The 17231-nt window shown below is 44.9% G+C and overlaps 1 protein-coding gene across 11 annotated transcripts in view; it reads right to left on the minus strand.

Annotated features, from left to right (window-relative positions):
• Positions 1 to 17231, minus strand: part of LOC125740736 (microtubule-associated protein 4-like) — a 77625-nt gene that overhangs the window by 13430 nt on the left and 46964 nt on the right. For 5 of the 11 annotated variants that reach the window (XM_049012298.1, XM_049012306.1, XM_049012302.1 and 2 more), the window contains exons 5-10: positions 7971 to 8560; positions 7309 to 7536; positions 6601 to 6751; positions 6443 to 6505; positions 2885 to 3135; positions 2045 to 2116 (exon numbers count right to left, since the gene is read on the minus strand). In XM_049012298.1, coding sequence (XP_048868255.1) covers positions 2045 to 2116; positions 2885 to 3135; positions 6443 to 6505; positions 6601 to 6751; positions 7309 to 7536; positions 7971 to 8560 — 1355 coding nt within the window. Of the gene's footprint in view, positions 1 to 2044; positions 2164 to 2884; positions 3136 to 6442; positions 6506 to 6600; positions 6752 to 7308; positions 7537 to 7970; positions 8561 to 14319; positions 15619 to 17231 lie in introns of those variants that run through there. The other 6 variants (XR_007397751.1, XR_007397752.1, XM_049012303.1 and 3 more) reach the window with 4 other exon arrangements.

Raw genomic sequence — 17231 nt, forward strand, 5'->3', positions numbered from 1 at the left:
TGCCTTGTCGAAATGCCTTGTAGGTGAATCAATAAGGCCAAGATACTTTTCGGTTAAAAAATAGTTACCTCAATTAAAATGAGCAAAAAATAGTTTCAAAGTAGGTAGTGTGCCCTCTCAGCTTTAAGCTGACATGCATGTACGTGTGAACCGCCGGCAGCTGGAAAGACGGCAAAGGGTGCAAAGACAGAGATGGCCAAGTATAGTCCGCTATCGTCTCCAAATGACGGGCACCGAATGCATAGCATGTCTCCGGGCACATAGTTAAAGGCTAATCATTTTGTGCCGACTCCATTTTGAACCAATATGGGATGCGATTTGTCGATATATTAGTACACATTGTTTCATACATATACTATGTCAGGGGTTACCAATGGAAGTCCCTGACCAGGATACTTGCCTTGCTCAAAACTATTCGTAAGCAAATAATCTAAGATATAAACTTGTATGGACCACGCAGTAAATTTCATTATTATTTTATTGTTATTGAAGAGAGAGCGAAAAAAAAGCCGAAGCCCAGAAAGTATTAAATATCAATTGCTCACAAAAGTGAAAAGTGTTTCACTGTGACGCCTCATTTTTGTCAAAGGATTCTCAAATTGACGTTAATGAACAGATACGGACGTAGCCGGCTGCCAGCACGCTTTCATTTTCAGAATAAAGCGGTTTCTGTGAATTTCAGTTAGGTTCACATTGCAAGTTAAAGAGTCTGAGTTCCACATGCCGCTTGTTGCTGAAATCACTGAGGGAGCCAACCCCCTTTTCTTGTTTGATGAATTAATTATACTTTACACATCTTTTACACGGAGGGCGTGACCGGGATGACAGGGGGGAATAGGTGTAACTCAAAAGCATGTAACTTTTTGGGTGTTTTTTCGACTTTTGCACCTGATGGGAGAATAGACCCCATAGAGAATAAAGGTTTGCGAAGCCCAGCTTCCCAAGAAAAACACTGACTTTCTACTTCATAAACTTGCCAACGGAGACGGATCAGGTTTCTGTCTCTCAATATGACATCACACTTGAGCCACCAGCTTGGACACTGTCGGAATTACTGTACTACAGCCCCTTTGTGAAACCGTCATCCGCTAAAACTGAAACGTTTTAATGTTTCTTAGTCCTGCAAAAATCCTGCAAACCCTCCAACATGCAGCCGTAAAGCTGAAAGTAAGAAATGGAAGGAGACCCGGTTAAAAAAGGAACATACAAAGAGATGATTCTTAGCGCAGGCGCCACGCTTCCTGCAGATTTCAGTGAAAGAAGGAAGTCGATGTCAGAAGGAAATCAAAGTATGGTGGTAAGTGGAAGAACAAAATCATTTTTTAAAATGAAGGGCCAATTAATTGGAAGAGACAGTCTAGGATGAAAAACTGTGAACTGGAGGTGATGGTCAGAGGCCCCTGGGTTATATGAGTACAGACACATTAGCATGGTCAGTGACCTCTGGGCTACATGAGTAGAGACTGCACTACTTCATTCTATAAAAGTGTGGTCGTCATCCTGGACGGCGACGGTAAAATTTGGGGGGTGGCGGCCGGAAGGGGAGGGGGGCGGCTAGTAGTTAAAATTTTATTAAACACGGTCACTTAAAGCTGCTTTGTAGCCAAAGCCTGTGGGCTTCAGTCAGGGAGAGCCGGTGCATTAAAGCACCACTGGTGATGAGATACCCAGGTTAGCACTGTAAGTGTAAACATCTGCAAGTGTTTGTCCATCTTTGATGAGAAAAGTATAACGTGTTAGTGCTGCAGTGTTTGTGGAAGTGTAGGGTCAGCATGCAAGACGCTTCCCATCAGGGTTTTAAGAAAATAAACGAAGAGACTAAAGGGTAAACACATCCAGGAAAGACAAAGGGCCAAGTAGCTGCTTTTCATGCCTGCAGACACTCACCTGCATCAGCAAGACAACCAAGTGTCAGGAGGGAAGAAGTGAGATTTAAGGAAACACAAAGAGCATGAGTGAATGTGAAAGGAGGATGGAAACGGATAGGACAGGATGTCTTGTCTAGAAATAGATGAGGTGAGAGATGACTGTGCGATGGACTCACTTTGCCCTGGCTGGTCTCTTTGGAGAGGGGGCCCTTAGCCAGGGTGTCAGTTGTACCCTGTGATGTAGAGACCTGGGGAGACAACCACCCCCCGGGGTCAACATACCACTCAGACCGGCCTGGAGAAGGATACGGAGGTGGCAGTTGGAAAAGAGCACAGGGTGAGATACTGCACAGCGACTGCTGCTTATAATGAAAACATGACCCACTGTCGTTAAGGAAAGGTGCTACGAGTAACGGCATTTAATCCTCCATTTTATGGAGATAAAAAAAAAAAATGTGGGGGGAAATACAAAGAAATATGACGAGGATGTTGCGACAGGATGTGATGTAAGTCGAGGCAACTGAACAGGGGCTTTATGGAGTGAGAGCAGAGAAGAGGTTGGACTTCGAAGAAAACAAGTTCTCAGTTCTCTGAACGTTTAGCGTAATTCCCTTGAGCTGCACAAGACGTTCGGTGTCACCTATTCATGGACAGGTACCAGTTCTGGGAAGTCCCCCTTGAATAGGTAAAGCAGCTTAGTCACGGATCCCAATACTCTGAAGCACAGGTATAGAACATGCTGCTCAAGGACAACATGCTCTAAATTAGGTTTGCAAAGCAGAATAATTTAACACTAGTGGGGGTGATTTGTCTAGTTCGGTTTATACCAAACCTAGTCGGACTATGAGAGACATGACCAGACAGTGTGAGAAGCAAGCAGATGACACAGAATCAAGAGGCCTGCAAGGTACAGACAGAAATTAAAAAACATGGTGAAATGAGGTAGACTTTCACAGGGCACCGACGTGAAGCATCACACTGCTAAATGTCCCCCCCCCCCCAACACGACGCCTAACCTTGCCCCCCCCAGGCTGGTGCTTCATGTTGTCCGTGGAGCCGATCTTGGAGCGGACGTTCTTGATGTCTGGTGTGGGGGCCGTGCTTGGGCGGGGGTTGGTGCTGGATCGGGGGGCACGTGGAACTGGGGGCTTTCTTTCTGGCAGAGTAGCAGTAGGTGTGGGGGGCTTTGTGCTGTGGGCGCTGGCCGTGGGGGTGCTGGGGGTGGTGGGCGACTTTCGGGTGGAACCAGGTCCATTCCGACTGGAGTCTGTAATGGGAGCACAGGTGGAACTCGCAGTCATTTTCAGAAAAAGGGCTTCACTGAGGAAGCCTGATCTGAAAATGAAATCAATAACCTCTCCCTTCGGAAAGACACTTCTAAGGCTTCCTTTGAAAGTTTGACCTCTTAATCCTGGAAAAAAAATGTAAACTCTAGACCAGCTAATATCAAAATCAGCTTGAAAACTGATGATAAGTCAGTCGAGATCTCAGAGGTCGAATGCTGAAGATGACCTGCCGACTCCCTCGCTCATTTTTCAGAGACAATCCTTAAGCTTTTGCATATGTCCTGCAGTTCAGATTAATTACTTCCTTCAGAAAATGCAATATGAGGGCATTTTTCCGGTATTTCCACCTAAATGTACATGCTTGGATGCCAAGGTTTATTGTTAAAAACCTGCAAATAGTACTTGCTTACTCTGGGTCACCAAGTACGGATCTTTAACTAATCAAAATACAAGTTGTTTGGCCAAATCATTTTTATATGGCCAGCAAGCAGAGCAGAAGGGCCAAAAAATGTGCTTTTTTTTTACTATAATTTACAGTTGCCTAATAATGATTTTGTATTCAATATACCACTTCGATTGATGCTACTTTCACCAAAAAAAGCTCCATTCATTCTGAAGTTATGTAAGATGGAGGAGAAAGATCTCCAAACAGCTATTTCTGAAGTCTCCAGCAGGACAGCTGCTAAAAGTGCCTAAATTAAATAAGCATTACAGCAACTCTAGACAGCATGAAGTATCTTACGGGTATAAACTCGCCTTATTTAGCATGTGCAAATATTGATATGGATCAATAAATTACATTTCTTTGCACAAGAATATCTCCAAATTATGAACCTAAAATATATTTAATTAAAAAAAAAAAAAATCACACAATTACTCTTTACTTCTATGCTATATATATTTCATTTTGTATACTTCATAAGCAAATAAAGAGATCGCTTATAAGCAATTTTTGCAGGCAAATAGTCTTTAAAAATACAGATACTCCTATTTCCTGGTTGTGTGCTCTCGCGTTCCCGGGCCACAAGCAGACATTCAAAACAGCAGCACCGGCAAATGGATTTCAGACGTGTGATGACTGGGGAAGGCTCAGTAATATTCATAAAGGAGGTGCTACTTGGCGATCCCTTGGTGATCAGGCTCAGCCCTCTTTCGTAGCACAGACTGGCTCCAAAAATAAGAGATGAGTGCATCGGATGATCAGTCATTTTCCATAGCGAAGGATGAGGTATTTTATCAGTTTGTTCACCACTTATTATAGAAGGTCTGGAAGTTCCGGCCCGCGACATGATCAAAATCCATTGTGAAATCTGGCCAATAGATCGATCTTTGGTTTTCCACAGAATAATGAATGATGTAACATTCATATGCAACATAATGTAATCTGCACTGGCAAGCCTACAAGTTTCACCACTGGCGAACCATTTGGCATGTTGTAGCATCATGAATCTACTCTCAGTACCCCATAATGACAGCACAAACACGGAATTATAGACATTTTTGCAAATTTATTAAAGCAGAAAAACTGAAATATCAAATGGACGTAAATATTCAGACGCTTTTCTGAGTACTTGATAGAAGCACCTTCTTGAGCTAATACAGCCATAAGTCTTATTTGGAATGATGCAACAGGTTTTTCACACCTGGATTTGGGGATTTTCTGCCACTGTTCTGTGCAAATCCTCCACTGCTCTGTCAGGTTTGATGGGGAACGTTGGTGCACAGCCATTTTCAGGTCTCTCCAGAGATGTTCAGTTGGGTTTAAGTCAGGGCTCTGCCTGGACCACTGAAGGACATTCATGGAGCTGTTCCTAAGCCACTCCTGTGTTGTTTTGTCTGTGTGCTTAGGGTCACTGTCGTGTTGGAAGGTGAACCTTCTCCCCAGTCCGAGGTTCTGAGCACTGTGGACTAGGTTTTCATCCAGGATATCTCTGTACTTCGCCGCGTTCGTCTTTCCTTCCACTACGACCAGGCGCCCAGTCCCTGCAGTTGAAAACCACCCCCACAGCATGATGCGGCCACCTCCATGCTTCACTGTGGGGATGGTATTAGGCAGGTGATGAGCAGGGCCTGGTCTCCTCTGCACATACTGCTAAGAATTAAAGCCAAAGAGATCAATCTTGGTTTCGTCAGACCAGAGAATCTTATTTTTCACAATCTGGGAGTTTTTTCTGCAAACAAACTATCATGTGTCTATCACTGAGGAGAGGCATACATCAGGCCACTCTGCCACAAAGTCCAGAATGGTGAAGGGTGATGGTTGCCCTTCTGGAATTTTCATTTCCACAAAGGATCTCTGGAGCTCAACCGGAGTCATCTTTGGATTCTTAGTTACCTCTCGCACCAAGGTCCTTCTCCTCCGATTGCTCAGTTTGGCTGGGCGTCCAGCTCCAGGAAGAGTCCTGGTTGTCCCAAACTTCTTCCATTTTTATTATGGAGGCCACTGTGCTCCTGGGAACATTTACTGCAGCAGAATCTATTTTGTAGCCTCGTCCAGATCTGTGCCTTGACACAATCCTGTCTCCGAGCTCTTTGGGCAGTTCCTTCGACCTCATGGCTTAGTTTGTGCTCTGATATGCACTGTGATCTGCGAGGCCTTTTATAAATAGGTGTGTGCCTTTCAAAATCATGTCCAACCAATCTCATTGGACAGCTGGACTCCAATCAAGGTGCAAAACCATCTCAAAGAAGATCAAGAGAAATGGACGGCACCCGAGTTAAATATGTCAGCGTCACAGCAAAGGTCTGAATACTTACGGCCATTTGATATTTCAGTTTTTCCTTTCTAAATAAGTTTGCAAATAATTCTATAATTCCGTGTTTGTGTTGTAATTATGTGGTCCTGAGTGTAGATTCACCAGGAACAAAAATGAAAAATGAACATAATTTTAGCATGAAGCTAGAACCTGGCAAAAGGTTAAGAATTGAAAGGGGTCTGAATACTTTCTGAATACACTGTGTGTGTGTGTATATACATACATACATACACACACACACACACACACACACACACACACACACACACACACATATATATATATATATATATATATATATATATATATATATATATATATATATATATATATTAATAATACATATATAACTATATATAATTTATTATCTATACAGTTTGTTCATGTACTTAGTTTTTTAGATTTGAAAAATTTTACAATTTATTAATTACAAAAAAAATCAATACATCAATTGAATCAAATCATGGCAGAAATGTAAGATTTCCGATCGCCTTGGGGCCAACGATTTACAGTCCCACTGAGACGGGCTTACCGGTTGCTGTCCTCAGTGTACTGGGCTTCTTGACTTCTTCGGCTTTGCTCTCAGTCTTGGTGACTATGAATACAGGGACCAGTTTGCACGATAATACAGACATGCTGGTACAGGCTGTCGGCTGTGTGTGTGTGTGGGGGGGGGGGGGGGATGCCTACCTGCCGTGCGTTTCAGTGAGGAGACGCCACTGGAGGTCCGTGTCGCTGGCTTGGGGGCAGCCAGAGTGGCGGAGCTGATCTTCGGGGTGGCGGTGCGGGTGGGCAAGGCCGCGTTAGCCTTCGGTACGGGGGGGCGCCGGGCCTCAGTCGACTGGAAAGAGAAGGAACCTGTCAAAGTTCAGTGTCTGGGAGGAGGGCAGTCAGACTGAATAGCGCAGATGGAGACAGGGAATGCTTATGGGACAAAACAGCATATGGCAAATGGCGCATGAGGTGTCCTACAAGCTTTGGAGAGCAGGAGAGTTACAATTCTTGTTAGAGAAGGCTTAGCTATACAGTTAGTCCATTCTCAGGAATGGAACTTATGTACAAGAAGAACGTTTAGCTGCTGTGAGTAATTTGCTATGTTTTGTTCTTTGTAAACACATCTAATTAGGGAGAGCAGCCAGAGTCATGATGGAAATGAGCTCCTATACTGTAGCTGTAGACAGAAAAAAATGTCCGTGACTCAAAAATTGGTAGAGTAGTTTCTTCGGGAGCGTTGGTAATGGAGACGTTTAAATGGGACCTTTGGCATCAGCAGAACCCCCCCCCCCCCCCATGTGGTAATCAAAGTGAAGAAGAGGAGAAGGAAGACTAGAGCTGGATCACCCTCCTTCAGTGCAGGGAGGGGCATGGGCACTGAGGTAGGGGTGAAGGAAGACTCACCTTGGGCTTGGGCTCTCGGGACTGTGTGATGGATGGGGTACGGCTGGCAGTAGGCGGGGGCCGCTTGGTGCTAGCTGTGGGCTCAGACACCTTGCGAACGGGGCTTTTTTTGCTAACAGTGCCGGAGGACGTGGGGACAGGGGTGGGGCCGTCAGGGGCACTGTCCCCCGCTGGTAACGGGTTTGGTCGTGTTTTTACAGAACTTGGTTTGGTTGGCCCAGCAGCTGGCTACCAGATGGACAGCACACAGGATGCATGGCAGGTGGGTGGAGGAGAAAACCAAACAGAAATGACAATGGTAACGAAACACAAGCAGCATAAATGATAAACACAAGAACGGGTGCGGCAGCTCCAGCCAATCAAAGATAAGCTTCTATACCATGGATACACAGACGCCCCATACAGCACATTCACACACATGCGATACCTTAACGATAGTCATGCACGACTTTGTTTACTCCTCTGCGGATAACAATCTTTATTTGCTTGCACGTCGTCAGAGAAGAGGAAGCCATCAGCTTTGAATACGAATATATCTGTAGGCTTGCTCTGTATTGGTCAACCCGCATTCTCTCCAGTGCATTCATACACAGAGCACTGGCAAAAGCAGAAGCTCACACAGCTATGGGTGATGGCAGCATCTTCCACATGTACTAGCCTACCTTTGTCTTCCTGTCTGCAGCAATTAGACCTTTGTTTGGAGGTGCACTGCTCCGGTTAGCCATAGTCTTCTTAGGTGCTTTGTCAGTTCTCTCTAATTTCTCTACTTTACCAACCTTCTCGCCATTTTCTTGAGCTCTCGCCTTGACCTTCCCAACTTTATTTGTCTTTTCTTGCTTGTCTTTTTTATCGATACAGTCAATCTTTTCCACCTTTTTTGTATTCTTGTCTTTCTCCACCTTTTGCACCTTATCTATCTTCTTGTCTTTTGCGGTCTTTTCCACCTTGTGTATCTTATCCTTGCCTTTTTCTACCTTTTCAGTCTTTTGTGTCTTCTCCTGGTCAGTATCTATCTTGTCAGTTTTATCCACCTTCTTGTCCTCATCGCTCATCTTATCAGCCTTCACTGTCTGGTCCATTGTTTCCCGATTTTCCACATTATCGCTCTTCCCGTTAACGTCGCTTTCTGATGTCTCCATCTTCTCGACTTCCTCTGGTTTGTCTGTCATCTCACCCAAGTCAACGTTCTTGACATTCAGGGAGTTGTCTGTCTTCTCGGTCCTCTCCGATTCATCCGTCTTCTGGGACTTCACTGTGAATTAAGGAAGACACCATGAGTGATATGTTGGCCAATGCTCAAAATCCAAAGGCTTACATGATTTCAGCACCTGCCTGATAACCTGAAGCTGATAATGTTACACATTTAAATAACTGCAGCATTTAACTGACTTAATTTCTCAGGAAATGCTGACGCTCAAGACAGATCATGACCTTTAGGATGGATGTTCATGGTGGACTTAAAACAGCCTTATGACCCCTGGATGTCATACAGGCACACAAAGTCTTATCAGCAGCACTAGCCAAAAGCATTGCTCACACCTGCTTCTGCAGCCAGAATACTTTAAGGTCATCTCCCATCATTATAAGGTGAGGTGATGCATCAGTAAAATATCGTATCGTGATGATGAACTTCGATCGTCATCCATTTGCGTATCGCTATTTAGGTTAAATGCTTTTGCTACATAATTAAGTTATAATGTCCTATTTTTACACAAGAGATGAGTATGTTGTTGGCAAAAATAATCATTATGTCTGTCATATGCTCCATAAATATTAGTGTTTGTAAGGGTGAGAGTTTTTTGTGCAGCATGGACACATTTCAGGACGCACTAAGGGAGAAGTTGAATGGCTTGTGGAAAGTTTAAGCTTTATGGAGAGATCGTTAATATCACACTACAGTGCACATTGTAGCAGTTGCAGTTCTATGACTCATACATGTATCTAAAGTTGTTTTGTCAGCCAAAATGCCTTTAGACACACCGATAAACCAGTAATAGCAAATAGTAGGTGCTGCCTTTGTCTCAACATGCAAAGCACAACGTGGAACACATTCCGTATTTAACAATATAGCAGCATGGACAACGTGGAGGAGTTGTTCCCTAAAAAGGATTCAATATCGGAACTTGTCTGGATAAGAAAAAAATGTGATATGATATTTTTGCTATATTGTCAACCCCTATCGCATCATCTGGAATACTTAGTTACAGTATGTCTTGATGTTTACGCCCTGTCTAGGGTCTAGACATGTGTTAGGGCTATGGTACTCAAATTTTTTATTTGATTAATTTCTCCTGACCCCTTCCTGCTCCCATACATACACATACACACACACACACACGTAGGGTATACCTATCCTTATGGGGACCGCTCATTCACTTCTATGGGAAAAATGCTAACTACTCGTAGCTGTTTAATGCAAAACACATTTTGACTAATCCAGGTAAACACCGATGAAATTCCGAAAATTCCACACCTGGGAAACAAGGTAGTCAGCTAGTTAGCTGACATAAACATTCTTATGGAAGAAAAAAAAAATTCCAAATGAATACATAGATTGTAATGCCTTTTATTACTCAGTAGTACTACTGTAACTGCATCCAGTTACATCAGTATTGAAGGTGTGCTTCCTACAACTATGTAACACTGCCAAACTACGATGATTCCTTACTATTCAAGACACTGAGAAATTGATACATGCCTTTCTACAAGGTAGGTTAGGCTACTGTAATGCTCTGCTATCTGTCAGCACACACTGCACATTCAACACCTTGCAGCGTATTCAAAATGCAGCAGCTCGAATTGTCACTAGGAGAAGGAAGTTTGAACACATAATCCCTGTTCTTAGTTCCCCATTTTTGCTTCCTGTTAGATTCAGGACTGACTTCAAAGTTCTCCTACTTACATACCGTATGAAGCACTTAAAGGTCTAGCTCCTGCCTACCTAACAGAATTACTTCATGTTTACAAACCACATCGTCTGCTCAAATCACAGAACACAGGTTTCCTTGTCGTTCCACATATAAATAAAGTGACGTGGAGGTAAAGCATTCTGCGACAGGGCCCCCATTATTGTAGAAAGGTTTGCCAGCCAATGTACAGGATACCGAATTGGTTTCAGTCTTTAAATCTTGATTCAAGACTTATTACTTCAGTTTAGCTTGCCCACAACGTAACGTAACGTAACGTAACGTAACATAACATAACATTTTGATCTACTGTGCTTATCCATTAATGTGTCTATACATGTTCTGACCACCCATGCTCTCTGCCTTCCTTCTCACATGTCTGGATGGTGCCCTGGGTGCTGGATCACTCCCATGGAAGGCTGACATCGTGGACGACATGAACTGCAATATCGTGGGTACAGCCTTCAATCTGTCACCCTACACACACCGGCATGGAGAATCAACTCAATGATGGACTTTGACTTTCTTTCTTTCATTCCCATGTCTTCCCTTTTCCATGTTTTTGTATAATTCTCTCTTAATGACATTGTACACCTCTCTGTAAAGTGTCTTGGGTCGACTCTGTTGTGAATGGAGCTATTTAAAAAGAAACTGAATTGAACTGAATTACCGATTATTACTAGTAGAAACATCTATTTAAAAAGAAACCTTAATACATAAGCTGAGTACATAAGCTAAATATATGAGGCTACTTCCACATAACGATGTCTGATCTACCCCCGAAAGGACAGAGGAATGTTGTGTCTCAGAGGCTAATGCCTGTTGACACAGATGTAGTTCATGAGTGTGCCGATCATAAACTGGTGTGGTTGTAGGGGAAGTCCGCACCATCTGCATTGTACTCAGCCCCGTCTATCTACTTCCAATTCTGCAAAACCCCTAACTTTGCATAAATCATCACAGTTGTTTATGAGCAGGAAAAGAGGGGATTAGTGTGGGGAGGACTAGATATTGATGGGGGAGGAGTTAAAATCTAATGAGACAGAAAATGACAGAGGCTTCTGCTGACAAAAAAAAGCACATTGTTGGCCAGGAGTGTTTACATAACCTGGATCTGTGCTCTATTCAAAGTAGATTAAAAAAGATGAGTAAGAGAGCAGAAGGGATGGGGATAGAGAGTGTCATGCCGTGAAGGACGAAGGACTCAGGGGCAGGCATTGCGGCTAAACAAAAGGGGTTTTTTATTGAGATCGACGGACAAAAACCGGCTGAGTGGAACAACAAAGCACAGGCAACATGAGGGAACAACATAAATGACTAGACTGGGGCATACAGGACTGGGAAGCACGTATATACAAGACTAACGAGGTAGCTGACAAGAGGCAGCTGGGAGTGATTAACATGAGGGTTACGAATAAGAAGTAAGACAAATGAGTAACAGGCGTCGCTTGTTAGGAGCACACTAGGGAGGGTCAGGTGGATGTGGCAGGCAGGATGTGTCACAGAGAGAGTCATGGCGGAGGATAAAGGGGTGGTTTGGAAGAGACAAAATGATGGTGAAATTGTTAGCACTGATGTCAGAGAATGGGACTGGCAAAAGCAGAAGACTTAAATTGGCACGAAGAAGGACCTGGTGGTGCGTGATGGGCATGTATCACAGAAACAAGAAGCACTGCTGTAAACTAAAGTCGTCAAGAGCATCACATATTTTGAGCAAGGAAAACTAATAAAGAAGCATAACATATAAATACACATACCAACTATAACCTGCGACTTCTCAGAGCTTTTGTAATTCAACCCACAATGCATCAGCCATTCCACTAACCTGCCAAAACAAGTTACCACCGATGTACCCACTGCCAAAGCCTCTAGATAAACACAAAAATTTTGAGGAGGTCAGGCAGTGTGGTATCCATGTGTTTGCATGAATTAGCACCAAAACAGTGAAGACACAGCAAACAAACAAGAGCAAAACACCTATTGTTGCTTTTTCCATCCTCTGCTGCCACATATCACTGCTGTTTCAATTTCGGGGCAAATTATCTCAGGCGTAACAGGTGTAAATTTTCATCCATACAACATTTTTGTGAAGTGGCAATAATGGAGTTGTGGTACTTCAGACTGGTCTCGACAGAATAGCAATTTATTATATTAGCTTAAACGTTTTTCATAAGTGGTGCACGCACGCACACACCCATGCCCCTTATTATGTCTGGCAAATCAGCAATCATCCAGTTTGTGTTAAAGACATTTGGTAAAAAGAAGACTATATTTTGTAAATGCAGATTTACAAAACTGGAAAGCATCAGTAACTGAGGCAGCAGGCATCACCATACAGTATTTAGAAATCTTTGCAATAACATTTGCTGACTGGGCTTGCTATGATAAATTCCCAAAAATGAATATACCCAAAATAACAAAACAATAAAACAAATCATATCTTATTGTCCCCTGCATGGGAAGTCCATGTAAAGACACAAGAGACATATCTTCCAAAGAACATACTGAAACTAAAAAAACTGGGAATCTCAGCCAAGCTTCAGCAGAAACATACTGCTTTGGTGATAATGCGCTGCTGATGAGCTGGGTGTCATGGGAAGGTGGGGGGGGCTTGCAGCAATGAAATCATAAAAGCCAATAATCAGAACTTGCCATATGTTTATACATTTCATTGAATGTCTAATTCAAGGACGCCACTGCATGAGCAGCAATAAATCCATTTGCAGCATATGTATCAAATTTTCTTTGTCTCCGACAGCCAGACTCTTCTCTCACCTTTACCCATAACTCACTATGTCTGAACCGCATATAAAGTAAGAGAATCTTAATCCCCGGTGAATAAGCCTTCTGCTTGCACATATCTGCACGGAAAACAAACGTGCAATCTTAAATCCACAGACGCGGAAGCAAAGATGAAGATGGCCACACACACACACACACACACACACATGACGACCCTAACCCCCACCCAGCCCGAACCTTAACCATAAGTAACCAAACAAAATATGAAATATGAGACTTTCGGCATTTGTAGTTTTTTGATTGTATGCACAGATCCTTGCAGGGACCTGAAAAATGGTCCACATAACATCAAAATAACTGGTTTTTATTAGATCGTAGGGAAGATTTGGTCCCCGCAATGTAATATAAACATAATCCACACACACACACACACACCCAGAAACGTGCTCAGACAGACAGACAGACATCACACGCAGGCATTTCCATGCAGACAAGCGTGCGTGCGCGCGCGCATACACACACACACACACACACACACACACACACACACACACACACACACACACACACACACACATACACACACACACTGCAGCCTATGATGTCAACAGAAGGTTTCTACTGGTCAATCAATACATACTCATCCCTGAAGAAAGTCAAGGGCATACATGCTTAGGGCGATTATCACTGTGCTTGGCTCCTCCATAAAGACAAGACCATGTTACTTTGAGCAACCTTGCCACAGAAATCCACAAATACGCATCGTCCTTTTCCCACTTCAAGGACGATCACAGCCGGGGGGGGGGGGGGGGGGGCTCAACGTGGGGAACACTGTCTGTATAATCTTGCAAAAACATGCTGAACAACTCTGGCCGTTCATACTGGGTGGGAGTGAAGGGTCTTCCACAGGCTGCAAGCGCTCATTCATTAAAAAAACAAGCACGACCGTCTCAGGATCTCTGCCAGTGAGGATGCGAGCTTCACGCTACCAGTGTGCCCTGGGTTTCTGTCTAACAAAAAGCAAGCTTTACAACTCATAAAGCCACTGCTAAGGGCAGTGAATTTGTGGCGTCACTCTGTTAGTTTGTGACCTGATCTCTCCATCATGTCTTATTTCATTGGTGCACGCACACACACACACACGCACACACACGCACACACACACACACACACACACACACACACACACACCTATGGCTTGTCATCCCTCCAAGCAAACATGCAAGATTAGTACGACCAGTTCATTTATGAATCCCCCTCCCCGCCACACACAGTCGATATGATCCACCATTTCCAGACAGCACCCGGGGGGGTTGGGTTGTGGTGGGTGCGCTGGAAAGCAGTAGCAGATGACATCACCTACCCTCCATGGCACCGTTTGCGTTGTTGGTGCCGAAGGCCAGGCCCCCGACAGGCACGGGCAACACCACACCCTGCCCATTCTCTAGCGGTGTCACTTCCACGATTCCCTCCAGCGCGAAAGTCGCGCAGTCCCTCTGTCGTGGCAGAAAAGGCACCCTCTTGGGGCTGAACTCCACCTCCTGCCTCAGGTCATCCATGGTGACGCCGGCCGTAGACAGAGTCGGCGGTGGTGTAGGCGGCTGGTCATTGGCCACAGTCAGGGAGCGCTTCATGGTGGAGGTAGTGCGCCGGGCCGCGCCGCCCAGGGGGCACAGCTCATCCAGAGTCCCATGCTTGTCAGGGTACTTGTCGGGCAGCTCGAGGTTGGCGGGCACCGACAGGTGTGAGCACTCTGACATGGCACGCCGCATGGCCTTGCGCTGCTGCTCGGCACGGCCCTGCAGGCCGGGGGCGACGTCGTCTTCGCTCTCGTCCGTCGACCCCTCCAAGACTTCGTCGGCACCCTCCATATAGCTGTCATTAACGACGCCTGTGATGCAGTAGTTGGGCACCACTGGGCCGCCGGGTTTCAAGCTCGTCTCCGGGGTCCCACCAAAGAAGGGATTCCAGACACTGGTGTCGGCTGGCAGGTGCAGGTCAGGGGGGAGCGCTGTGCCCGAGAGGCGGGCGGGTGATCCGTTGGCCGCAGCTTTGCTCCCGTACTCAGGTGAGGCGGGGAGGTTCCCTGGAGAGAAGCGGGATGGGGAGGAGGAGAGGGGGCTCTCAGGACTCTCCCCGGCGCTGCCCAAGGAAGCACCGCTCCCTGTCCGTCCTGGAACTTTAAGGTCAGGCTCCACGCGGATTCCTGCCGGTCCGTCAAAAAAGCACAGTTTGTCCTCATCCGTCAGCCCGGCGACCCCCAGGTTCTTCGAAGGCCCCCTCTCTCCGTGCTGCCAGTCCCATCTTTGGGGAGCTTGTGTAGTCGGTATGGAGGAGACTTTGCATAGCTCGCTGTACTCTGCAAACGGAGCTGCCGGCTGCTGGTTAGAGAGAGAAGACATGCTTTCCTCTCTCTCTCACTCTCTCTCACTACTGAAGAGTCTGTCTCCTTCTCTTAAAGTATATTGTTCCTCCCCCCGGTCGGGAATGGCCGTGTTCTTCAGCTGTTAAATCCGTAGATGTGTGTGATGGGTTGCTCACTGGCGAGGTCTCTCTCTCCACACTGAGCAGACCAGGAGCAGCACTGAGGCAGAGCTGGATGTGCTGCTCATTCTCTCTTCCTGACATCACAGCCTAGCTGTGACTCTGGTCACATGACTCCCTCACAGGTCCCCATTCGCTACTGCAGACACACATCTCCCTCCAATTGCATAAAGCACAAATCCCCCCTCCTCCCCTTTGTTTCCTCTCTTCGCCTGTCTCTTGCTCGATCTACATACCCCTGCTCCTTTACCGTTTCAGGAGACCCCATGCTGCCCAATCCAAAGCCTTTATTCAAGACCAGAAGGACCAAACCACTTTTGCACCCCCATTTGTGTCCACAGGTAAGCGCAGTGTGCCCACATTCTCAGTGGCATTTGACTCCTCCCATCAAAGAAATTCCATTACCTTCTGCTCTTAATTCCCCCCTCACCCCCAAAGCCTCTGCATCTTATTCTGGCTCGCCACCTCCTTAGAGAGCCCCTACTCCTCCCATGCCCACTGCTGGCAGACATCCCAAATGCGTGGTGCTCGGCTCTGAGTGCTTCAGTGTTTTTGTTGTGGGGACCGACCAAAGCTATGTAATAAGGGTCTGTCCAATGACCTGGAGAGATTAGTGAGGAGTTTGATTATTATAATTATTTTTAGGGGGTCCTTCTTTTGATTTACAACGAACATCTGGGATATGTTATGCTTTCCAGGTATGTAAAAATTCACCCAAATCATAATTAAAATAAAATTTTATTACCAAAATATGCAGCATTTATTTTCACATTCTTTATCAACTCCAATATTCTTTTTTTTGTAAATTTAAAAAAAATACTCGTTTCATTTTCTTAACAACCAACAATTTTTTTTTACAAACATTGGTAAAAGTTGGAATATAATACAGTAGCTTTTTAACGAAAATATCCCTTTTATTAATAGCCATTTCGCCATCCCATAGTATTACTTCTGCAGGTTGCATTGGTTAGTTGCTGGTCAGGTGGCAGGCCAAGTGATTTCTGCCTTCTGCTGTCTAAATAATGCAATTACAGCCATGAATAATTTGGGTTCATTTTATGATGATTTGAGATATTTCATCGTTCATTCTTCATTTCCACTATACGAATGGTCATAAATAAGTACCGCAATTTATCGTTGCATGATATATCATTACATGTCTATCATTTTCTTGTGTCAAATAAAATCCTCTACTCAGGGTACAGCAGCATGCTCTACGTCTGAGTCTGCACCCCAGTGTCTGCATGATTGTGACCTTAATCACTATGCAGTGGCACCAGAAATAAACACTAACAAGCTTATATGCCACACAAACATGCAAACCACACATATACATACCTATTCACATATACATACTTTAAAAAAAAAAAAAAACCATACTGTAATCCATATCTTTGAATTCCAACCAAGGAGATCAACCTCTACAGCGACAGGCAGCTGTGTGGACCCACAGCCAGTGTGTGACGGACACAAAGTGTCACACGGCAGCAGAATCACTGCGGAGTACTGATGCATGTCCCGCATAGCACCAGATGCTACACTGTTGTCATTCTCCCAGTTCCTCTCCAAGAGCCACCCAGATGGTGGATGTGCACAAAAGCGGGCTTTCATCAGGGACACAACGGGCTGGGATTTCACTGACCTGAATAAGGAGGCGGCTGGTCAGCAGTGGTGTAGCTTTGTGGCACAAAGTGGGACAGTGTAGGCTGCAGACAATAATGCAGATGGACG

The sequence above is a fragment of the Brienomyrus brachyistius genome, chromosome 4, assembly GCF_023856365.1.
Source record: "Brienomyrus brachyistius isolate T26 chromosome 4, BBRACH_0.4, whole genome shotgun sequence".
Lineage (NCBI taxonomy): Eukaryota > Metazoa > Chordata > Actinopteri > Osteoglossiformes > Mormyridae > Brienomyrus > Brienomyrus brachyistius.